Source organism: Cricetulus griseus (assembly GCF_003668045.3).
Source record: "Cricetulus griseus strain 17A/GY chromosome 1 unlocalized genomic scaffold, alternate assembly CriGri-PICRH-1.0 chr1_0, whole genome shotgun sequence".
Taxonomy (NCBI): domain Eukaryota; kingdom Metazoa; phylum Chordata; class Mammalia; order Rodentia; family Cricetidae; genus Cricetulus; species Cricetulus griseus.
In genome coordinates, this window is record NW_023276806.1 from 91,247,801 (window position 1) to 91,273,691 (window position 25,891).

At 35.7% G+C, this 25,891-nt stretch overlaps 1 protein-coding gene across 22 annotated transcripts in view; it reads right to left on the reverse strand.

Annotated features, from left to right (window-relative positions):
* Positions 1-1,692: 1,692 nt before the first annotated feature.
* Mbnl1 (muscleblind like splicing regulator 1) overlaps positions 1,693-25,891 on the reverse strand; it is a 143,745-nt gene continuing 119,546 nt past the window's right edge. For 7 of the 22 annotated variants that reach the window (XM_027391681.2, XM_027391696.2, XM_027391680.2 and 4 more), the window contains 7 exons: positions 19,701-19,958; positions 18,495-18,548; positions 17,481-17,634; positions 10,567-10,602; positions 9,776-9,870; positions 6,702-6,776; positions 1,693-5,062 (listed from right to left, as the gene is read on the reverse strand). In XM_027391681.2, the coding sequence (XP_027247482.1) occupies positions 6,720-6,776; positions 9,776-9,870; positions 10,567-10,602; positions 17,481-17,634; positions 18,495-18,548; positions 19,701-19,958 (654 nt within the window). In that variant the 3' untranslated portion in view covers positions 1,693-5,062; positions 6,702-6,719. The remainder of the gene's footprint in view (positions 5,063-6,701; positions 6,777-9,775; positions 9,871-10,566; positions 10,603-17,480; positions 17,635-18,494; positions 18,549-19,700; positions 19,959-25,891) is intronic. The other 15 variants (XM_027391692.2, XM_035450568.1, XM_027391683.2 and 12 more) reach the window with 11 other exon arrangements.

The following is a 25,891-nucleotide window of genomic DNA, read 5'->3' on the forward strand; positions in this document are numbered from 1 at the left end:
AGTTAACGCAAATGCTAAAATGGATCTGGTATTCTATTCCTTCAATTAAAAGACACCTGGAATAGGGGTTGAATAGAAGGCTCAATGATGAAGAGGACCCGAGCACAGTTCCCATCATGCACAACTGTCCGGAACTACAGCTCTAAGAGACCTAGCTTCCTCTTCCGGCTTTCGTAGGCACCCACACACATGTGGCAGTCACAGTCAGACAAACACATATGTAGTAAAATAATAAAAAAATAAATTGTTCATCTGGGCAGTGGTGGTTCATGCCTTTAATACCAGCTTTCAGAAGGTAGAGGCAGGCAGATCTCTGAGTTTGAGACCAGCCTAGTCAAAAAGCAAGTTCCAGGACAGCCAGGGCTATGCTGAGAAACCCTGTCTTAAAAGACCAAAAAGAAAGAAAGAAAAAAAAAAGTTAACAAAAACCTGATGGTACCTGGGAGACTAGAGAGAACTAGTTTTTTTTCAATATTATTATAATTTATTTTTATGTGCATTGTTGTTTTGCCTGTCTGCATTCATGTCTGTGTGAGGGTGTCAGGTCCCCTGAAGCTAGAGTTACAGACAGTTGTGAGTTGCCATGTGAGTGTTGGGAATTGAACCCAGGTCCTCTGGAAGAGCAGCCAGTGCTCTAAACTGCTGAGCCATCTCTCCAGCCCCCATAGTTTTTTAATGTACTCAGAAAAGTTGTAAAGCTTTCTCTCTCTGATGAATGCCGTGTAGAATGGTTGCATATGTTGAGAACTCAAACCACTAACAGAACTGTTAGCTATAAGTCAAATCAACAATAAATAATGCATTTATTATTATCATCATTATTCCTGAAATAAGTTTTGAAAAAATTGAATTTTCAAATGAGAAGTTTGCACCCTTTGATAAATACTAAGGGCGAGAGAGAACACATAATAAAATAAAATGATGAAATACACTTTCTTCATATTAGAACTTCATTCTTAATAGCTATCAGGTATGGGATACCACGTATCACTAGCTTTTAAGACTTCAACTTATTGTTCAATAAATTCAACCACAGTCACATAATCTCTCTCTCTCTCCTCTACCTCTCTCTCTCTCTGTCTCTCTCTTCCTCTGTCTCTGTCTCTATCTCTGTTTCTCTCTCTCTCTCTCTCATACACTGAGGAGTTATGCAGGGCGTGGCTCAGCCAGGTGTACTCAGAGTGTTTGACTCTCAGTGCTAGTCAATGGGACCAGCCAAGTAACTTTCATTTCTTTAACAGAAAGATCTAGAATTGAAAAAGTTTTTTATTTCCCAACTTTTTTTTTTAATTTGAATTAGAAACAGGATTGTTTTACATGACAATCCCAGTTCCCTTCTCCCATCTGTGCTCCCCAACCCCCCCCCCAACTAAAACCTTATCTGTCACATATCTTTTCTGCTCCCCCTGGATGGTGAGGCCTTCCATAGGGTGTCATCAGAGTCTTAAAACTTACATATATTTTCTTCTTATACCATTGTAATTAGTAGAGCATTAGGAGAAGTGAGTAGAAAGCACTGAGCAAATATCAGTGATCTACTCAGTTTAGATTATTAGTATCAAGAGATGACTGGTCAGACAGTAGTATCTGCCTCAGTTGCAGTCCTTTAAAACCAGGGGATTTATACCTATGTTCATTAAGGTGTCTGTAATGTATGTGGAATGCAAAGAAACTCAATCTCAGACACACAAATATACTTAAGAAAGAGAAGTTTTATTAGGGCAATTTCACTTTATTTTTCCATACAGCAAAGTCAACTACTGCAGTAATAATAAAATAAGCGTAAAACAAATTGCAGCCCTAGACAAAATACATAATTTTAAGCAACTACAAGCAGAAAGTAAGTTGTGATTACATAATAGTAAAACCAAGCGCATTGTCCTTTCAGCAGATGAAAGTGGTCGGGTTGCTGGAAGTGCAACATTGGTAGCCAGCTGGGGTGAAGGCTGGCCAACCAAGTCACTAAACAGGTGGCCAGCATCACATTTTGCTCTTTTGAGTGCTTCTGAGTTGAAACTTAAAATTGTGAAATTTGAACTTTTTTTTTCACCTGCGGAAAGAACAAGATCTACAGCAATTAAAAAACAATCACATAACAACTACAGGTGTGCTGTCTGGTTTGCCTGTTTATGGATTAAATTTTTGTGAAAGTCAATACTTGTTTTAAAGATTTCGTTTTGTGAACAATGAACCATTGAAATTGGCAGAAACCGATTTGAATAATATTATGTCCTTAGCATAGTTCTTTCTCTCATTTTTGTTGAAGTTTTAAACATGCAGTAGTTTTGAAAACAATGTAAGGAATATCTGATCCATGATTTCACCTTAATGGCTGAAGTACCTGCTATTTTTGGTAATGATCTTCAGGCAGATTTGGCCCAATGGAGTTTTGTCAGTCATGAGATCTTGGAAGGATGGCAAATCTTTCCAGCTGAAATATCCTGGCAAACTACAAGCTGTCCACAAAAAGCAAAGCAACGTGTCTGAAGGGTATGGAGTGCTAACTCTGTGCCACTTTTGCAAGCAATTTTGCTCAGTCTGTCATTTCATTAGCCTTAACAAAACTCCTTGTAATTATAGACGTTTTTATTCAAAATAAGATCTTGCTATTATACATGTTTCTCTCTTTTGACTATATACAGAAGTGCAAAAAGTCAATCTTTCTCTCTAGACTTTCCAACATGCTAAACTGCAGCATCATCAACCCCCAAGAGTTTGCACACACGCTAAAATTCTCATTACGTAAACTTTGAGTATTTGGATTATCAACAAAAAGTCCCTTGTTCTATTTATTGATTATGCAGCTTATTTATAACAAGGCCTGATATTCAGGGATTTCAAAAATATTAAACAATACTTTAACATTTGAAATGGATACAGTAGAAAATAAATTTTATTCTAATATCTAGGATCTAGATCTTCTCATAATAACTAATTACAAACAAAATAAATCATCAAAATATTACTCAATTGTCTGCCAGGATTGTTGCCATAGCAACAACTTAACTTCTTACTTAGCAATGATTATATATTTATAAGATATCCATATAAAAGATCTTTGTTCTTTTAATGAAAACTAGACAAGAACAATGACTGACATTCTTACACTGTAATATTAAATCAGTAAAATATAAATCATTTAGTTAACAATAATACGGATATTCATATGACACTACATGTAATTTAAAACTGAGTATGTTATGAAGGAAAAACTACTTTAATTTTTTTGTATTTTGAAAAATTCATTGGCAAAATCTAATAAAACAATAGTCTATAAACTGAAATGGTATTCAATTGTTAATAGAAAATGAAAATCTAATAAATGTAGGAAATGAAAAACTACATTTTAACAAGAAAAATAAGTAATATTCTATAATGTAACTAACTACAATAACATGTGAAGTCACCATTACTCTCTTAACACGATTGAAATTACATTGGTATGGGTTCCAACCCGTAATGTAATAATCTAAGGCTTTAATAGATGTACAGTACAATCAGTAAAATCAACACATCAGTCTTATATTAGAAAGCATCTCTCTCAAGCATAAAAACTTGCAGTAAACTTGGAAGTATGGAAAGTTCTATAACGGAACTCTCACTTCTCCCATTCCACACTAGAACTGCCAGTGACCTGGCCCCTACTCAGCGATATTTAGAAATGCTGAACAGAGCAAAAATATCCTTTACTAGCTGCAACATCCAAACCACAAAAAAGGGGAATTCCTTTGGATGAATCCATTCTTAAAAACTGAATGCACATCTATTTTTAAAATTTTTAAAAGGCTTTCTAAGGCTATAAGCAGTTAATCTGAACAAAAGAATCACATATAAAATTCACCCATGTACTTAACCCACCCAGTTACTAGGTTAATTAAACATTTCCCATTTTCATATTTTGGTTTATCATGCATCTGATGACGGTGCTGTTCTCTTTGTTTAGAGTCACTATTTTGAATGTGACTGTGATGAAGCATTTAAGCAAACGTGAAACCATTTCTGCAAAGCATTTATAGTCTTGTGACTTTTGACAGAGGCTATAAATAGAAGCAAAATAATTTCCTCAAACATTTTTTTGTTATTGTGTCTCAGAAATGGCATATCCCTTTTGAATAACATGTTATATAGTAGAGTATGCATAAATATTACACTACAATGCATTAAAATAATTTTATATATCTATTATATATATCTCCAGTATGTGAAAGTTTATCTGTATTGAGTTTGTGTTGTGCTGTCTATTGTTACTGTAAAGTTAAATTGGCCATTTCTGAGACAGCTTTGGTTTCAAAAACAAAAAAGAAAAAGAAAAGAAGAATGGTGCCCTTTGATTGATTAGTACTAGCAAATAAGCAACAAAATGTGGCTCTGAAAATAATAACACTGAAGAAATAATACTCTAATTTGATGTACAGTCTATGGCACTTCATGAGAATCCTTAACAACATGGTACTTAAAGCCATGATGTGCTTTAAAATATACACAGTTGTGGTTTTGCTTGGCACATTCATCTCTGTCAGATCCCTCCCTCACCATGTCTTACAATCTATTACAGTAAAAATATTACTCTTAAACAAAAATGACTGTGCATGCGCGCTCTCAGCTCTAATGGCGATTTTAAATACAAGGTGCACCTTTGTTACTTGTAAACCTTGAAAGAAATAAACTCATTTTTAAAAAATTATATCTTGGTCTACAGACGTACCAATACATAATAGAATCATGGTTACACCATAGTCTGTCTTTTCAAGATGGCATGAATATATAGGAAACTAATTATGTATGCATATTTTAATGCATAACTCTGTGCTACAAAAGAAAGACAATGTTGTTCTTTTAGATAGGAATATCACCTCAGCACAAATACCAATTGAATGTACAAAGTATGTAGGCAACAGTGTGCAGCAAGTTCCCATGTTGTCTTTTCTTCTGGTTAACATGCAATATGTGGATGTCTTGTGGCTGAGGGATTTTTGTGTGTGTTGCTTGACGGTATATACAATATGGCTAATGACGTCGTCCTTACTAAACCAAGCACACTGTCCTTTCCTCTTTGTATGATCTACAATGGGAAAAGAGATAGTATTTGTTAAAACACAATTATTTAAAGCATTTTCAATACATAGTTAACATATCACACACACACACACACACACACACATACACACACTGACACATAGATACCATACTGACAAAAACTCATTCTAAACTTATAACCAGGAAAGTAATGTGCTTATTCCATGTATTTGACCAGTTATGAAGGAACTACTTTTTATCTCCCACCCCTTTTTTCCCTTTTTTAGAAAGGGAAATCCTGCCTAGCCTGAAGCTCATTATATAGAATAGGCTGGCCTTGAACATACAGAAATTCCCTCATTTTTGAGCCCCAAATGCTGGGATTAAAGGTGTGTACCACCATATCTGGACAGAACTGCTTTGAGAGAGCTTACAAAATAGACAAAAATCAACTTAAATAACTGTTAACTCCAAACACATCTTTGGCAGGGCTTTTCAAAGTCTCAGCTCATTTCTTCCTTACATGAATTTCAAATTCTGCCCACCTTTCTCTCTATTCTGAGATCTATCTGTGCCTGGCTCTTGGTGTGGATTCTTATCTCCCAGTTTTCTAACCACTACTGAAGACCTGACTCTGTCCCATCTGTAAGATCCGTACTCTTCCCTTCCACACAACACCTTCACTGTCCAAATGCCTTCTTCTTCTATGGCTGTTGAGAAGAGGAGCCCTGAATCTCTGCCTCAGGGGAAGCTTGTTCAAAGTTCTCTTATGTTAGCACACAGTACTGAGATCATTTACATCATTACATCACTGACATGGCAACTAACACAAAACACAGCAAAACCTTACTTGCAAATATGTCAATGAGCAAATAAATGTAGGAAAGGAAGCAACAAAGAGCCACCATCCTCCTACTGGCCAGACTGAGTTTTAAATGGCTCTTTATAAATGTAAAAATATAAGTACTTGTCACGCTTCTACACACATGATCTAACTTAAGTGTGTATATGTTGAATAAACATGTCCTCTAGAGATGAAAAATAGTCAATTTTACAGGTATGGAAAACAACGTTACAGAAAGCAAACAAGCCCTTGTGAGGTACAGTAGCATTTTCAGAATCCTGTATCACCAAGTTAGCTATCTTGAAATACTATTTAACTGATGTTTCCACATGTACAATATATGTACATGTGGAATGTGTGTGTGTATGTATAGTTATTTAAGAGTTGGACCTATTGTTCCCTACTGTTCTATAGATAGAGACACATGGTATAGGTGGGTATATATTCTCATATAGGAACAAGTGAAATAATAGTTAAATAAAATTAATGACTTATGCACAGAGTCTATGAGCCTATGAGCCAAATCTAGTCCACTGTCTAATCTGAAAATAAGAATTTTCTTGAGGTACAGCCCAATCTACTTATTTATTCTCTATTTTCACACTAAAGTGGGGGAGTTGCAGCAGAAACTGAATGCTCAATACAGACAAAAACAGCTGATCTGTAGTCCTTTAAGAAAAGTTCATCAAACCTTAACTCATGTCTTCTAATTACCTTTGTCCTATCTTATTTAAGTTTGCATTTATTTTTAATATGAAATAAAATTCCCAAAACATATTTTCCTTTGCATTTCAAATATTAACATATTCAATACAGTGATTATATTGCATAGTAAACTTACTGTTTTGTGACGACAACTCTACATCTGGGTAACATACTTGTGGCTAGTCAGATGTTCGGCAGATATTATGGGTATCTAGCAAATAAAAAATTATTTAATGAATGATCCATGCAAGCAAGCCAACCACCAAGAGATGAAAACACCTTAATATTAAATTTACAAAAAAAAACAAAAACAAAAAACAAAAAACAGTGAGATTCAGCTGTGAGGTGATAACCCTCATCTGTTCAACATGACGTTAAGTTAATGTAAACCGCAAATGCCAGAGAAGCACCTCACTACTTAGAATCCTTGTGTTAAGTACTACTCTATAATGTTACCAGTACTTAGAAAGTAAGAAAGGTACAGCTACCAAAAATTCATGCAGAGCAGTTATTAAAAGAAGCCCTTTTTGTTGGCCTACACACACACTCGCACACACACACCCTTGTGGTTTCAAATACTTAACAATGATACTGAAACCAAGAGTAAAAAAAATGTCTTGCCTAATTTTGTGCAACCAAATTTCTAACATTTTCATTCAGATCAAAGTGTTTAAACTTTTGACCCAATTCAATATACCATGTGTGCATCATAAAATAGTAGTTCAAAAATAACAGGGAGAAAGAAGACTGACTTCAGAATCTTGGCTACCATCTCATTGCTTTTTAAATTGGCAAGGACTCAAGAGAACTTCGGAGAAAACACAGTGAGAAACCAGTACAAGAGGTTACTTTCTTCAATATGAAATCAAACTTGTAATTTGATTCTTCTTCAATCCCCAACTAAAGGCTAATAATGTGGGCAAGGCAGCCCCACAGGTTGAGTGGAACAGAGGCCTGAGGACATTGATTCTAACACTGATTTGTTTCCTGGTTGTGTGAACCTGAGCAAAACAACTGGTGACTGTGATTACCCTTAATGTATACAATGACACCAAGTCCATTTCAGAAAGTTTGTTGGGGTAACACTGAACTCACATACATAAAGGCTTTTGTTGTTGTTTTAAGTATTCTAGACTATCTCAATCTATTCACAATCTGGAGTATATATCACTATGTTCCTTTTAATTTTCATTTCTTAGCTGACATTTTACACAATTTTACAGCATTGGCAAATGGCACGAAAATGTGCTCCAAGCATAATGAAGCTTCTCATACCATTGTTCCTGCTGCTGCAGGACAGGATGTTGCACCCAACAGTGTAGAAGCATCAAGGATGGGGCTGTCGAAACATACCAAGGACCTTCAACACCACTCGATGCAGATGAAGGGCCAGCTATAAACTTCTGCATGCATGCAGGCTGCATTTTGTGGCATCAGCTATTTCCAGCATTGCTAATGTACTGTAGGCATATACATATGTATGTATATGTAGATATAATATATGTGTGTATATATATATCCATTCCCTTTTCTTTGGTTGTAAAATAGTAATAGTATGAAGACCCAGGGAATTATGCATGAAATGGTCACAGCACAATGCAAAAAGTAAAGTGTCCCCTACAACCCAAGTGGCCAAGGGCATTTTGAATTTGCTTTGCTATAGTTGTGCTTACACCAGCAATTCTATAGTCATACAGGGTATATACGGAAGACTCCAGCATCATTGATGTGCACCATAAATGGACTGCACTGAATCTATTGATATTTCTGCCGAACTATCATGCCACATATGCACAAGCTAGCATTCTTGTAAATGAGTCTTATGTGTTAGCATAAATCCAGGGGTATTTTGATAAGTCTGAAAAACTAATGATTCTTGGCCAGGAGGTATTTAAGGCTTGTTTGAAACTTAAAATAAAATCCATTTGGCATTGTGATCTTGAAAGCTTTTAATGACTATATTAAGTTCATCAACAGAAGATGATAGAGTGAAAAAAAAAAAGAAAAAAAAGTGGATGTTCCTAGCAGTAACTGTTGGCCCTTAGTTGGTCTGCTTGCTCCAAGGACACTACGCTGAATCCCATCTGACAAGTGTTCTCTTTAGTCTCACTACGCTCCATCTAACTTCTGTCAGCGGAACATGCATAACCTGGCTTAGTGCCCTTCATACACTACCAACCCTATTGAACAGGCATATCTGTGTATTCAAGGCCAGATTTATTTTTAAAATGTGAGCATAATTAATCCAGAGCTACAAAGTATTTCCTTGAAAGAAAATTTAGATAATGCTGGTGGGAGTAATGCCATTTTTGAATTTTAAATACCTTAACTGACCATTTTAGTTTAAATAGTCCATTCTTGTTCATAAAATTGAAACTTTAGGTCCCATCTACTTAAAGAATTCTGCATTGGCTGTCCTGGAACTTGCTCTGTAGACCAGGCCAGCCTTAATTTCACAGAGATCCACCTGTCTCTGCCTCCCAGGGCTGGGATTAAAGGTGTGTGCACCACCACCGCCCTATGGAATTCTGCATACTTTTAATCCTCCACACTTTAACTAAACATAGGCTATTTACCACATATGATTTCTATTTCTTGCTTCCTACATCTCCAACATTTATGTAGGTTAACTGTAGAAATGAGATCACTTAATTTCCTTTTCCATTTAAAGCAGCAACAATCAAAGCTGGGAGATGCTGCATATAAAAGTAATTAATTTTAATAAACAATCTGCTTATCAAAAATTAAACTACAAAAATTATGTATCAAACTCTATTTACAAGAGTGGTCATTTGTGGCATAGGAATACATTTAAATATTCTCCTTTTTATTAAAAATTTAGGAACAAACTAGATGCTTTAATAATCTTGTAATTGTTTCCAAAATTTTGGTTGGCCAAAAAACTTATACAATTGGTTGAGAAAAATGAGAATTGCTTGTGTAAATATCAGTTTAGTAGCTTCAGAATCGGAGCTGCGGCAATTTTGGAGCACTTATAAATGGCATAAAAGCAATCTGCTGCTTGTCATAGAGAATGTGTAGGCCAACAAGAGGTATCTTTGAAACCCCACGCTCATGAAAGCACCCTCTAGAGCTCTCACGTACACACGATTCCCACTGAGCACAATGGGAGATCCATGTGCACTAAGGCAGTTGACTGGGCCCTATTAAGAGTCGGTTTTTAAGAAACAAAGCTGTAAATTAGCAAACCTGGTTGGCTGTGGCTGTTGCAGCGAAGGGAACACTTGTGGCAGATGTTGTTGCTGCGGACACAGTGGCTGGCGTAGCACCGTGCACCATGGGAACTTTCGGAGGGAAAATCATATAAGCAAACATACAGAAGAGTGTAGCAATATGGAAACCATGGCAACATGGAGGAGATCATTGGGCATGGTATTTATCATAGCAAGAAGCCATGTGACAGGACATCATCACCAGTGAGTGACATGCAATCACAGCGCAAAGCAGGACAACATTCCAAGGAGAGAAGGGGAGGGAGGGATGAAAGAGAAAAAAAAAAGGGAGGGGAAAAAAGCTTGTTACCATTAAATCAAGAAAATTGACACAAACAGGCTTAATTTGCTAAGTTAAAAAACAAGAATTTTATATAGTGTTTATAGACATTAAAATATGAATAAAATACAGGTATTTACTTTGTATGTACAGTTATTAGTTATTCATTTGAATAAAAGTTCTTTTTTTATTATTCACTATTATGAAAATATACAGTCATTATTTTTATGAGATAGACTTGTTTTTATATACCAGAACTCATAGTCCAATCAAAATCCACTAGTAGTGACTAAAGGAAACTTGTGTGGAAAGAAAACATTTATGTGGGGCCATGTCAATTAAATAGAAATTGGCATTTAATTGACAGGTGTTAGTAAAAAGGAAATGAACTTGCCCAATAGATAAACGTTAAAATTAGCAGTGGATTTTGAGGGGCTGTGAGATGCACTGTAGGTTTAAGATAATCAAGAAACAAAGCTGGCACCTACCAACACTTGTAGCGGGTGTCATGCACAATATTGAGCCTGCCCATCATGCATTGCAACAGGAAGGTGGATTTGAAAAGGGAAAAGAATTAAAACATCCCATCACACGTGTAATTAGGAAATTCATTTGAACAAAGAAGAAAAATTGTTATTACGGGAACAGTGGCATGTAACTGTCAGCACAATCAAACCATACAGTAGCATAGTGATCAGTTAGAACTAGTCCCAAGTGAAGAGTAAAAGCCAGTTTAACTGTGTGCTGGTATACTTTGTTTCTCTTAACTGTTGCCTAAAATATAGTACTTTCAAGAAAATTTAAACCTATTTAATTAATTTAGAAAAAAAATTCAGTAATGTTTTGTTTGAGTTCAGTTGCTAGCTCTATTGCTTTGATACTTTCAAATCTGACACATGAATGCATTGTTTTTTTTTAGACTGAACACCCTGAATAATTAGAAATAGTGTTTATTATAAAAATGCTAAATAGCTCAATACACAAAACTGACTGGACAATGTAATGAAACAGAAACTAATTTAAAATCCTGTCTTGTCTTTCTCTGCTCACTGTAGCAGCAACCACACAGATACAAACGAGGTTGTGACCATCCAGACAGAAAGTTTATTCAGAGGGCTATCAAGCAATAAATAAACAGTATGCAAAAAAGTGAAACTCTTCATTTCTTCAGTTTAGAATGCAAAGGCAGAAAAAGCATTGCGGGAGAGCATAATTTCCTTGGAATCTCAAACCAGTTTACCTGTAGGCATCTGGCTAAAGAGACTGATTTTAACTGCTAGTTTAGACCTTCAAGGAGCCAACGTTTACAAAAACTCAAAGGCAAGAATTTGCTAATTAGACTTTAATGAAAACCCTGAGTGGGAGATAATGAGGATGCACATGTCACATGTGGGGCGGTAAGCCCTGATGTCCACAGAGGTGTGAATGATAGAACTGAATATAAATGCCACATTCATAGCTCCTGTTTTTCTCTGACATATCAATATTGAAAATCTATCTATTTTTTACCAAGCATAGGCCACATTCACATATGGAGAACTACTGTTCTTTCTACAAGATTATTTTAGATTTCTGAGGTTTAAATATAAAATGATTTTATATTTCTATCTAAATCTCTGAATCTTGGCACATCCTGTTTAAATACTAGTAGCATCTGGGATGAACATTTGTTAGAAAAAGTCTCTGCCAACTGAGTCTTGTCAGAGATGGTTTTGCACAAATTGCCATTGAGAAACATAACTGAAACAGAGTTTACTCAACTGGCATTGCTGTTACATTGGCAATTCATCCGCTATTGCAAATAGACCATGGCACTGAGGCTGAATTAAACTGAGTAATGGATGGGGGGGGTGTCAAACTAATATTCTATAGGGAAGCATTATTTAAGACATTCCAATAGCTTTGTAATTTGCTACTACTACTGTATAAGGACTTGTGAAGGGCAACAAGAACAACAAAACAGACCAATAACAATATATTTAGAGACAACAGAGCAAGCAAGACTTAATACTTGGTCTAGATTTTGTGAAAGCACTACCTTATAGGGCAGGAGGATTGGAAAAGAAAATGTAAAAAGGTAAATGCAGGACTACAGTGGGCTACTTAAGGGACATTCAAGCCAGTTTATATATTATTCAAGTTACAGGTTTTAAATTTAGTATTAGGCTACAGTTTGCCTACTGTATTTCATTTATCCATGCATAATTGAGCCTGCACACATTGGAAATGAGCTGACCTTACACACCTCTCTAAAGCCTTCAGCTTCTGTGATTGAATTTTGTTTGGGATATCATCCTCATTATCATTGTAACCAATGCACACAGCTTCAAGAGGGATTTGTAGCAAATAAACACAAGGCAGCAAATGAAGATACTAGCTGGGGTGCAGAAACTCACAAATATGAAGACAGTGCTGTAGGACCCTCTTACCAAAACCAAAAACCATTTTTGAAATGACCATAATATCCATCTGAACTTCCAATTGGTTGATTTATTAACAATAATGCACAGTCAATTTAAATTTTCCCTCAGTTTTCAGCATAAGACAAATTTAAGTGTATGTGTTTGTCAATTCACAATTTCCCCTACAAAGATATTTGCACAGCAGAATGGTGTGGTTCTGATAAATGTATCACTGTAATTACATTACTTTTTAAATTAAAATTTTAATTATCTGTGTGGATATAAAAAATAGGATGACAATTTATATGTGAAATACAGGTATAATTACTATTACATTACAGAGAAAGAAAATAAATAAATGAGAGGAAATATTATAATCAGATATCTGTTGGGATATCTATGTGATAATTTTTGCTCATTTAAGTTTATAGTAAGGGGTACAAAGGTAATTTTAGGTATTCTAAAAATAGAGTACTGTATTTTGTTAAAAACTTGCAGTCAATTAAATTGTCAAATTTGATATTCAAGTATGCAAGAGCTTTCTTACTCTTCATTATTTATAAATATTTTTAACATAAATAAAACTATAAATATTTATACTTATATTGAATATAATAAAAGTGACAGGCTAGATAGAGATCTTTGTGGTGTCTCGTCTATAAAAATGGCATCATCTTCCTACCTCCCTGGCCCAAACAGCTACACCACTATCTAGTAGAGCTTCCTGGCCTTTTCTTTGTATCTGGTAGAGCTGTAATGTGAGCCAACATGGAAGCTGCGTTAAGTAAACTAGTTTAGCTCTTTTAAAAATTGTCTGCCAACATTGGTTGAGAGAAATATGTTAGGTAGAAAGAAGTGGTACGTGCTTCTGAGGAAGAAAAAAACATTATGCAAAACTCAAGATGGAGGACGCAGAAATCTTTGGAGCCATGAAATATCAGGCTCATGACACATTCTTCCCCATCTCCTTAGTGTTGGGCATGGACCTAAGGCAGGGCTATACATGAACTCAGAAGCTCAGTCAAGGATGCTTGTATTCTAGGAAGCACAGAACCCTTGGAGAAGATGTTGTCCTAAGGTCTTTCAAACACATGATGCTGGCAGTGAAAGATGGGGACTGAATGAGAACAGAATAGCCTAAAGGTGCTCTCAGGATCCAGTGAAATTAAAACTTCCCTTCACTTACATTCTAGGCAATAATAATAATAATAATAATAATAATAATAATAATAATAAAATAAAATTGGTATCAATGGAAATCTTATTTCTGACATATCAAAGGGGTGAAATTAATTTCTATTATATAAATGGGCCTTAGATCATATCTGGTCTGTGTAATCAGCTTAGTTCTGAAGAATAAAGGTAAAATAAAACACTCTGTAGTTAAAATTGAAACAAACAAATAATACTGAACTTAATCCAACATTTCTATTTACTGGATTTTTAAGTAAGGTAGAAGGAGTAAAATAGGTGTGGAGTTCGGTGATTTGTAAAGGCTGGTTCTCTTTCCCTAAATTCTTTTTAAGGCAGTTTTACTATAAGCTCATAGCTATTGAGAAACAAGTCCAATTCACCTAGACCTGAGTTTAAGTTCTGCTAAACCTGCAAAGTGCCTAGTAACTTGGTGACAAACAGCTGGACATCACTAGGCCCCATATTATTCACTGGTAACATGGAAAATCAAGCCAAACTTTGGGTCTGAAAAAAAAGGAGGAAAGATGTCTGTAGTGTGGCAAAAACAGCATGGAGTCATTACTCACCCAATAGTGGCTCTTTGGAACAAAATGTGGAAAATAAATAGGAGAGCTGATGGGCTGGAAAGCATGTGCCCTAGCTATTTCTGGATACTAGATTTCATCCTGCAGTCAGGAGCTTGGAATCTCTAATGTAAATACCAGCATACCATGGGGCATATAATCAATATGTGTTGACTGACTAAAAGGCAAGATGGATATGGAGAAGGAGAGGTCAGGGAGCTAAAGACAGAATGATAATTGCATAGACAGACACATGGGTGGATATAATCATGAGTGCTGGATTAGGTGGAAAGATGCTATGTAAATTCAGTTCTGTTCTTTACTATGTGAGTATTTTTCTATGTCAGTTGACTAGCTTGACACTAGTCTCTGATCCTTTGCCAACAACCTAGTTCCTATGTATGTAGCCAACTGCTCTATGGACTTAGCAAACTAATATTTTCTATGGACTTAGCAAACTAATATTTCACTATAATTTCAATGAAACAGACTCACACATCTCTACAGTTACTGTTAAAGCAAAGATCACAGGGCTCTAAAAATTCCAGCTGTGAAAATGATTGTGTTTCTTCTTAAGTGTTATGCCATGATTAGACAGAGTGCTTCACTTATATGTAATTCTTCTATTTTATATACATATATGATAACTTGGATTTTGAGAAATGAGTCTGTTTTCTTTAAGATATTACATATGTGATTATATATGAATCTATGGTAAGATCAACTTCCTTTATTTCTAGCAAGATTTTAAAAAATAAAATTGCCAGTATTTTTCAAGCCAAAGGACTTTGTATGTAAATACACAAATGTCCCCCAAATCTGAACAAAAATCACTATACATAGCAATTTGTATTGTGTTTGTCTATGCAACTTTGTCTGGTCAGCCCAGGAAGCAGAGAACCAACATCCCATTCATAAACACAACATGATGGGCATGGACCTGAAGGAGGCCTTGAATACCACCTACCAGGCATTCAAAGCACTAACTAGTCCTCTTAGGCTGGGTCTGTACCCCCAGAGCCTTCCAGACTCCACAGTTCAATACTTAGTTCAGCCAGGACTTAGTTTTGGTCCCTGTGTGGTTTGGGGGGTATCTGGTTTACTTTCCCTATGGAAATTCTTTGTTTTCTATCTTTCTGACAAAGGGGTTAGACAGAAATAAAGATACCATAGGGGCATTTTTCATGTACACACAGGAACATCTGCAAAAATGGAAGTATTTTTACTTTTCAAATCAGGATGGCAGAAATTATTTCTGCTTATATGGCTAATGAATAATTCAAACTGAGTTTTAGGCCCTTCAAATAGGATTGCAGATATATATTATTTTATATTCCTGCTATAGTAATTTCACATAACAGTAAATACATACAGAGTATCTCTGATATAAAAATTCATTATAAGATACAATTATGTATATCTTTAATATTTCAACCAATTTCCAGAACATTTTAAATTAACAATTTATCTTTCAAGAGTAGTGAGCAACTGACTCTGAGACATGGATACAATTACTGTTTCCCTAACTTGAACCTGCATAATTTAATTTAGAAACAGACCAGAGGGTAAAACTGTCAAACATTCAGGTTGTCCTTAATATATATACAACTGCTGGTTATACCGATTTAGAGAAGAATGAACTGTTTGAATATTGGTGAAAAGTTTATGCAAACACCAAACACTACGGATAATATAGATTATTTTAAGTTTCTTTACATAACATGTGGAAGATGATTATGTGTTTTACTTTTAAATTACAAATAGGGAAACTGTTATTTTAAGGGTAGTATTTTATTTAATGGAAAAATGACAGAAACACAATTTTTATTTGCTTAAATATTCTAATATCCCTTCAAACCTGGCCTAGGGATTTGGTTATATAAAAGTGAGTGATTGTTCATTGAAAAACAGCACAAATCTAGGTGTACTGAAACTTAACAAAAGAGCAAAAAGATTAATTACTGGAAGTCTCTGAATAACTCTATATAAGGAGATGAAAGATACCATGTGCTTTAGTGTGAAAATTTCCCTAAGATCAATGAGCATGTTATAGATTAAAGTCATTTAATTTTTATTTTAATATGGACAGACTCAAACTTGAACAATGTTATCTTAAGAGAGTATAGATATTATTTTATTCTGGAGCATTTTAATGAAATATTTTAGCAAGCTGGCTTATTCTATGTGTGAATGGGCAGTTCTCAGAAATGAACTATACAAAAATTTGTTTCCCAGTAACTTCTAACATGAGCATAATGTATTAATGTGCTAATAAGTCTAAAAGAAAACTATCCCTTTCCAGGAATCACAGGAATGTAATACTCTAAATATGTCACTATAGCACAAGTTGATATACAAGTTGACGTACATACCCAGCTATTAATTGACTAATTTATTGATAAATTTTATCAAAAATATTATATATCTATATCTGTATCTTCATAGTGTTCTCAAAATAAAATTCTATGTATAAGAAAGAAAAAGCAATTAGTGAATCTTATTAAATAATTTCAAAATACAAGGTATAAAAAGTTAAAAAGCTTATAAATTAAGAAGGCTAAAATAATAAATTTCTAACCAACTAAATGAGTTATCAGTGTATCTAACTCTTAAAACTTTACAAATAAGAGTATATATATGTGAACAGGCTAAAAATGAACTGAAAACACTGAGGCATGACTCAGCACTAAATAGGAATACCATAGGATGACTAAGCACTAAATCCTAACACCAAGGGAATTTAGAGCTACTTCAGCATAGGTCCAAGAATAATTTTAGCAAAGCTTAATCAATATGAAGCACATCTGAGGAGCTCTAGGATGAGTAAATTTTAAGTCTTGTTCTAGTTTGCAAATGAAAGGTTGAAATTGTCAAAATTTGGGTCATTTCATAAAATTGTGGAATCTTGAAGGCAAAGGGGTCTTACAGCAGGAGAGCATCATAACACAGCTTGACAAACATACAACAGTGTTGAGGAAAGAGAAAAAAAGAGAATATTTCAATTCCAAATAGCATAAATACTAATAAATATATAAAACATCTCTGTCTCAGTAAGCTTAAGTTTCCAGTTTTAAAGGGAAGCCACTTAGGAAAACTGAGTGTTTCCCCGGCTGACTACCATACCTCCTTACCGTACTCTCTCTATGACTATCAGCTAACCTGCACTGAAGTTCTTTACCTGTAAACAGTAGAACCCTATGTACATCATCATAGATGCATTCCGTAGCAAATCCAAGCCCTTACCTGGTGGGAGAAACGCTGTATGCTGCTGTAACTGCATGTTGGCTAGAGCCTGTTGGTATTGGAAAATACCAGTGTTAAAGACTGCGGTGGCACCGTTGGTTTTTTCAAGAGCAGGCCTCTTTGGCAATGGGGGAAGTACAGCTTGAGGAATTCCCTGTTTAGTGAATGAGTATAAAAACAAATACCAGTAAAAAGAGAAAAAGAAAAAAAAAAGAAAAATCAGTTGTAGGCTAAAACGGTTAGGGAGCACGAGCAAGCAAGCAGCAGAGCATTTAACTACCCAGGAGAAAAAAAAAATCCAGTCGACAAAACCAACTAAAGAAATTAAGCAAGATAATAAGCTTTAAAGGAAGCATTATTTCGCCCACAACAAAAGCCCACTAGTAACGAGAGCACATGTTATAATGAGTAAGGTGTTTTATGTCCCATAATGCTTCAGGCTTTCTGTGAGAAGCCGTTGATTGGGAAAGAAGGAAAGCTGCAGTGCGAGCTCCATGAGTACTGACAAGTAGAAGCACTGTTAATAGTTAATTGTACAGTGACTGGCCAAGGAAAGACAACCTGCCAGCTCTGCCCGCCCCCATCTGCTGACACATGCAAATGTATCGGAGCATGCAAACTCTTCTTATATACTATTGCACTATACATGTTAAAAAGGAAAGAATTCTATCACTAAAGCCATGCTAACCACACAGGTACATAAATATACAGTGAAAACCACACTTTGTTGTCCTCCAAGTATTTCATTAGAACGCTTTACAATGTAGGTAACTGAATGTGGGCTGCTGGGATTCCAGTCTTTCATTGTACCACACTTTAGGTCTTTCTGCTCATGTTTTCAGGAAACCACACTCAGTTTTTCATTATACTTTACCATTTTAAACAGGAAAAGGATTATATATATATATATATTTTAATTGGTTAAAAACAAAAACAAAACAAAACAAAAAAACCAAAAACCTTGTATCTACAATAAAGCTACATGCCAAGCTAAAAGGTGAAAGGTCATAGTACCAGGTCAAAGGTTGCCTCGAGGGGTCGCTTCAGTGATTTGACAGCCGACTGAGTCTTAATTAGCAGGCAGCGAGCACATGATGGCAATGGGCCAGTGGGGTTCAAGCGCATTAACATAAACAGCAAGCAGAGGTGCATCATGGGGGCAGCAGTGCATTTTGGGTAGGTGAGAAAAAACAAATAAAAAAACAAATCATCGGAATGCCATATACAACGAATAACAAGACTAAGCATGCACAATAAAGGCACTATTGAGTTGTTATTGGAGGATAATTCCTCTTTGTAGTTAATTACAAACAATACTCTAAAGGAAAAAAAAAGGGAGTGAAAGAAAGAGGAAAGGAGAGAGTCTGCCTTCTGTATTTTTGCTCAAGTATCCATAAACAAACACAGAAAAGACCTCTCTCATGATCATTTTACTGTGCAGTGACAATGATTTTATGAATATTTAAATAAGCTATATGTTTATATAAAAAGGGACAACATTAAAACAGCTAAGCCAAGAAATGAACTCCTTAAACTCAGCTACTAGGTCGTATTGAAGTTTATCTTAAGAAAAACCATTTAGTATTTATTCCAAATGATCCAATTTTTAACTCTTTGAGTAGTGCTGTTTTTTTTTCCTTTTCTTTCTTTCCTATATAATGGCTTAGTCAAGATTTGGCACTTTAATAATCATGTTTATGCCACAAGAGGACTTCACACTATCTAGATGGCAGGCTATTCAAAATGTTGCAGCTAATTTAAAAACAATTTTGTTGAAGCAATTCTCCTAAATAGTTCCAGATTATGTTACTAAAAGCAAGATAAATGTAAAGAAGAGCCGCGATGTGCAAAAGAACACACCCAAGGAGAACAGTGGCTGACTCAATGGTGTACAGAAACCAGAGACTGGAGATGGCAGTGTTGTTAAGTCAGAAAAGAGACAAGTGGTTCTTTATGGAGCAGGAATTTCAGAAACCCTACATCCAGAGTAAGACAGATTCTTAGGGGTTAGGCCAAGAGGGGGAACAATCTGAACCATCTGAGGAGTTACCCTCACTTCTGTGAATGGTAGCTTCTTTATTTATTGTGTGGGATACCTGAACAAACATATCTTCAGCAAAACATAAAAAAAAGAGGTTAATAGATGAAGAGCTTGTAGTAGACAAATTGTTCAATATCTTTTTGATGGCTGAGAAGAAAGGCACTGTTGTCTCTACTCACCATGGCAGCTGCAGTGGCTGCAGCCTGTGCTGCTGCAGCCTGGTTGACCTGGTATTGGGCAGCCTTGATCTTGGCTTGCAGGTGTGCAGGAGGATGAAAGTATTTGCACTTTTCCCGAGAACATCTCCCTTTGATGTAATCCATGCAGACAGTGACTGTGTTGTCATTGGTGTCAATCATTGTGCTGTCAGCAGGATGAGCAAACCGACAATCATTTTCTCCTCGGTTGCAATTGCCTCGCTGGTACTCTCGACACACCTAAGAGGTCATTAAATGAATGGGATTTGGTCAACATGAGCAAGCAGGCCCTTTCTGAAAACAGTAAGCTATCCAAATTGGTGACCAAAGTGTATATAGAGGGGAAACGGCAAACTAGAGCAATGCAGCAGGGCTTAGTATGCAAGCATAGCATCTTTCCAGTGAAATGTCCTTGAGAAAGAAAATATGTTCATGATGAATGGAAGGCATATAATAAAACACCCATTCCAGTACTGTGTTGGCATACTTATTAATTACCAAGGGGAAAAATACTGACTTTATACTGAAAAATCCCAGCACAACACTTTCACCAAGTGAACACTTGGATATTAAGAAAGAATGAGACTCTCTATTAATGTGCCCCAAAAAGGACACATCACACATGGTATTTGTATTACTGCTAATTGCTAATCTTGAGGAAATACTACACACACTGAGTGGGAAGCATTTGTAAAATGACTAAACATTCTTTCTAAGTGTCATGGCCATTAAAATAAGAAAGACACTCTCATGGACTGGACATCAGGGAGCCAGAGAAAGGATGCTGGCAGGATAGTTCTTACATTTGACATAGGAGCCAATGAAGTGCTATCCCACCTGACAACCTGAGCCTGATCCTGGAACACACATGGTGCAAGGAGAGAATGTATTCCTGAAAATTGTTCTATAATCTCAGCATGTACTCTGTGGCATGCAATTGGACCAGACACATATACAAATAAATGCATAAATGTAATAAAATTTAAATTAAAGGTACTGAAGTTATTTAAGATGTTAATATCATTTTAGTGAATATTAGGCAAGAATTTTTGGTTATGTACTTGTAACTTTTGGGTAAACAGAAATTAGTTCTAAGTGTAAAACACAAAACATTGTAATTTGAGAGTATTTCTACCAACATGTTTCCAGGAGTCACTTTTGAGTCACTTAGCATCTGTATATATGTATAAAGTAGAAGGAGAAAGACTCACTTGTGTTACTGTCTATTTCATTTATATCTGTTAATTTTGGGGTGGGGATCCTGGAGAAGATGTAAAATGGATTCTTTTTCATTTATTTGCTCTTTGAGTCTTATTATGGAAGTTTCCCTTTGGAAGTTTGATCTTTTGACCACCAGAGGGCCATCTAAAACACCAAATGACTTAACTATTGTGCAGGCCAGCTTCAAACCACCTCAATGTTTTACAATGCACACTTCAAAGACACAGCTTTTATGCTTCTAGGATGCCACTCCCCCAAGTGGGCAAATGCAGACACTGGATGCTCTGTTTTGTAGTTAGGTAAGAATGAGATGCTATGATTTTAAAGGTACTAGTAAAAATGGCTACATTTAAACTCAGCCCCTATTTTTGACTTCCTATTATGGTGGAAAGCAGTTCACACCGAGTACCTGGCTTTGACTACATATTAAAAAGCATGCTGTAAATGACTACTGGGAACTCTCTGCTAGTAAAAGATTTGTACTCTACAGTACAGCAATGGTGTGGCTCCACTCATGCTCTTAGTTTATGCAATAAACAACTAAGAATACAGATGATTTAGAAAGTTACAAAATGCTATTCATATTATTATATTGGAACAGAACAAATAAAACTCAAGTGTAACCATGAGTTTACAATGTAGAAAGCAAATGTGGTCAAGCTGTGTTTCAGGACAATGGCCTTCTGTGAGGCCCTTCAGAGGGCAGGTTCCCAAAGCCTGTTAAAAACTGCAGGCTTATCTTGGGAGCCTGAAAAAGACATGCTAAGAAAGAAAATGCAATCCAGTGTAGTGAGTGTGCCTAGCCATAAAATACATTGTCATGTTATTAACAGAAAGGTCACTTTTGAGCTTAAGCCAATTTATCAGTATGGCTTCATCTAAGAGGATGCTTATATACATGCTCTCTCCAGTCAATTCTCAATAATTCTCTTTCTTGAGTCTGCCTAAGAGAGAACTGAAAGCAAAGACCTAGCATTATATTTCACTCTTGCCACGTTGGCAGAATGGCCTAAACCTAAAGGTGGGGTATTTGTCAGTTCTGTTTGTGCAGGTATGGTTTCTGTAGGTTAAAGACTGCTTGACTACAATTCACACTTCATTCTTTTGTGGAATGCTAGTAGAGTGAGTTGTGCAAATGCTTAATCAGAGGTGATAACTAGGAGTCAACAGAGCTTTAAAGTAAATTTTAAAGTTTTTAAATTTTCCAAGTTTTGCTGCAATTTTGACTTTCAGATTTTTCCCTGCAGTTCTTTGTCTTGATGGGGTGGGCAAGAGTGGAAGAAACATGCCTCACATTAGTTTGTCGTTTAGGAAAATAGTGAGCAGAAACCTTGTGAAGTCTAACTGCTGAGAGACTGTGGGGCAAGTTGGGCACTGAATGAAGCCAACTCTAAAACACCTTTTCTCCTAACAGTCACCACCAATTAAATGGGGTCTACCTTCTGACTGCTGACTATGGGTTTGGTTTGTTCCTTTTTCTGAAAATTTGAGAAAACTTCAGACTAGGTTTACAAAACAAAACATGTAGATGTGGTTTACACTAGTAAACTAAAACTGACAAAATTTTCAACGTATTTAATCTCATGATTCAAAACAAGGTAAGAACTTACAAAATTTATGAGCATATTTGTAGCTGAAAAGACAAAATTAAATAAAAGAATATCCAAGCAATATTCTGACTCCATTTTGTTCTTTTGGAATTTTCTCTTTGCGCACAGTTTTTTTGTTTTTGTTCCCCCCCCCCATAATTATAATCACAGTTTAGCTACAACTCGGTTAATGTATCAACATTTTTGTTTTTCTATATGAGGTCCAAGTCATTATTTCCCATTGTACCTCAGATATCAAACACTGTACATAGGATGGGCGACTCTTAAGTGGATCTACAGGTTATTTCCATTGTTTTCAAATTACAAACAATTCTGCAAAGAAAATACAACAATAGAAATTTGGATAATTTTCTAATGTGAAAAGTAGAAATGAAATTTGTGGGTCAAAACTTTTGAGTATTTTTGTAGTTTAATGTCTTTCAAACCTAATTAAAATGATGAGCTATACACAAAACAGGATTCAATCCAAACAGAACCCTGAGTATCTCACTCTTTGAACATCAAAGCAGAGCTTCCATTAGAAGCCAGGTTGGTCTATACAGGGTAACAGGAAATGGATAAAAAGTTGCTTTTAGCAAGAAAAGCAGCACTTCACCTGCAATACTCACAAAGACATTATACATTCTATTTTTAACGAAACTTTTGTAGGATAATTATAAACTTTAAATAGTCAATAGGAAAAAATAGCCAGAAAAAAATTCTAAGAAATGTCTTAATAAGCCTTTGAATTATGTAGCCACTGCCATGTGTTTGGTAACTATTGTACGGTATGAACTACTTAAATAGCTGTCACTGTGTCTAAAATCCTTCAGTATACTCAGAACAAGGATTACTGTAACTTAGCAGTCTCGACAAACATACATGCATTAGAAGTCTATTTTCAGTTCAGAGTCAAAAATAACATTTGAAAAAACTGTAAAAAGTTGGGAGTTACACAGCAAGTGCTCTGAAGACTATTTGCATTGTTAGTCATTTGTCTGATAAGTGAAAAAATTCCTGAGACTCACTACTGAACCAGTAAGTTAATATGGATGAGGCTGCCACATTTAAACTATCACCCCAAGTGATGTAAGTCTCAGATGCATCAGTAAACAAACTCTGCACCATGTCTAAAAGCACAACCAAGACAACACATTTTCTAACTGGAATGGTCAAAACCTCAACACATCTCCCAAAAGAATGTCAACAAATGTTTAAACTTTTATCACCTATGTTGTATTACCCTAAGATCCCTGTGAGGGGAAGTATCTTTCTGTGTATCTTTTAATGGCAGGTTGATGTGCTGACATTGAAAATTACAAGGTAAAAGTTACAGGAGCAGTACTAGTCTTAGGAGGGCCCTTTCTTGCTCTTGGTAATGGACAGAAAGAAAAAGGCTTCACAAATATTCACAACACCTTAACTTGAAGAACATGAAGTATAGTTCTCCGCTGGATAGTGTAGCATAGATGCATCCAAGGGTCTATTTTGTACCATAACTTACTATGATCCTTTAGAATAAGTCAATGATTTCCATTACTACCATTGCTTTGTAATGAAGTGTAGGTGTGAACATAAGTCTTAGCCATTTCTAATATCTATACACACTGTAATAATTTCTTAAAATATTCTTTAAATATCAAAATGATTCTGGGAATTACAGATATAATCCCAAGGCCACAAAGTAAAATATTAGTAGCATCTTTTAAGAGAAAACCACATTCTGAGTCTTATAGTACAAAACATATAATCTTAGTAAACCTATCCAACAAAGAATGGATGAGCATATTAACACAGATGCTATGCATCTCTAATGTGTATATATATATACACACACACAAACACACACATACACACACACACACACACACACACACACACACACACACGTAAAAGTAAATGTTTCAATGCCTCTTATGGTTGCTGCTGAAAGCCAAAGAATGATTTAAATGCCCTGTAATGTTGAAGATAAGCCAGTGCGATCCTGAAATTTTACATACAAGCATCATGAAGCCAATGTGACAAACCAAGCATATGTGATTAACTACCCTAAAAGCAATGACCACTGAGTTCCTATTTTCCAATTTCAGACCTTTGTATACCATTGTCAACACCAGTACTTCTAAGCGATTATATACAAACCGGAAGCATTTTAAATCTCTTTATTTTGTGACAATTATGGACAAGGAAGAAAAGATGTACCTAAAAGAACCAAGTCAAGATCCTAAGTGATTTAGACCCATTTTATCTCAAAAAAAAATAAAAATTCAGAATATTTTAGGCTCGAACATGACTTTAATCTCTAAATAACCACAGGTGCCAAACATGGGAAAAGGACTGTGGGCACTCCTCCATGTCTTTTCCCTCCAGTGTGCCAGCACTGGAGGTGTTGGGGGGGTGCTCTGGGATCACAATGCAGAGCAGCAAGAGCCACATACATGTTTCCCACAGCAGCCTGTGACTGGGATAATGACTCAGATCTTCTCAACAGAAGGGAGGGCATGCCCACTGCTGTCAGGAGTGCACATAACACAGGAGGCAGGAGAGATTGTTCTAGCAAAGGTAAATGACAAAACACACAGGCAGCTCTTCATGGAAAGGAAAACAAAATCACAAAGTACAATTATGGAAAAACTCCCTAAAATTTTAAGGGAATAAACAGAGTTTTGACAATGCAGTTCAGTTTTTAAAGTCCATTCTTTCAGTGTTCTAAATATTATTACCTATTAATAATTAATATATTGACATTCCTCTCAGACGATTTGAGTCCCATTAGTCAATCAACAATCATGCATTAAGAATTCAAAGTTTGCTTTATGAAGACCAGGGGAATAAAACTAATCCAAATGCTGTCATATTTCACTTGCAGATAACATTTGTTAGAGAACTACTACACTTGTGTTATGAGAAGCCAAACACCAGCGTGTAGCTCTATGGCAAGGACAGGTTACATCTCTTTCCTACCCCAACTTCCCTATAAAACAATGGTAATGACAGTGTTTTCCAATCAGGTCACTCTAAGGGTAAAAGGAGTGATGTCTGTGTCTGGGAGGACATCCTGACAAAAATGCTGCAATTTAATACCCTTTCTACTATATCGAATAAAATTTAATGAATAAATATGGTATTAGCACTTATTATATTTTGATAACTTGACAAGTTATTAGACTCAACTGCCTTCATGTACCACTTTACTTTGTTGTGTATAATTAGTCCACACAGGACTTCTCAGCCCAGAGTCCTCCCTAAGCAGACAGGCAGTTCAAGGCAGGTCTGTGCCTTTACTCAGAGGTCATTTTCCTACATAGACTGTTTAGCAAGCCTGTTAATTCATGCCATGCTGAAATTCTGAACAATAATCTC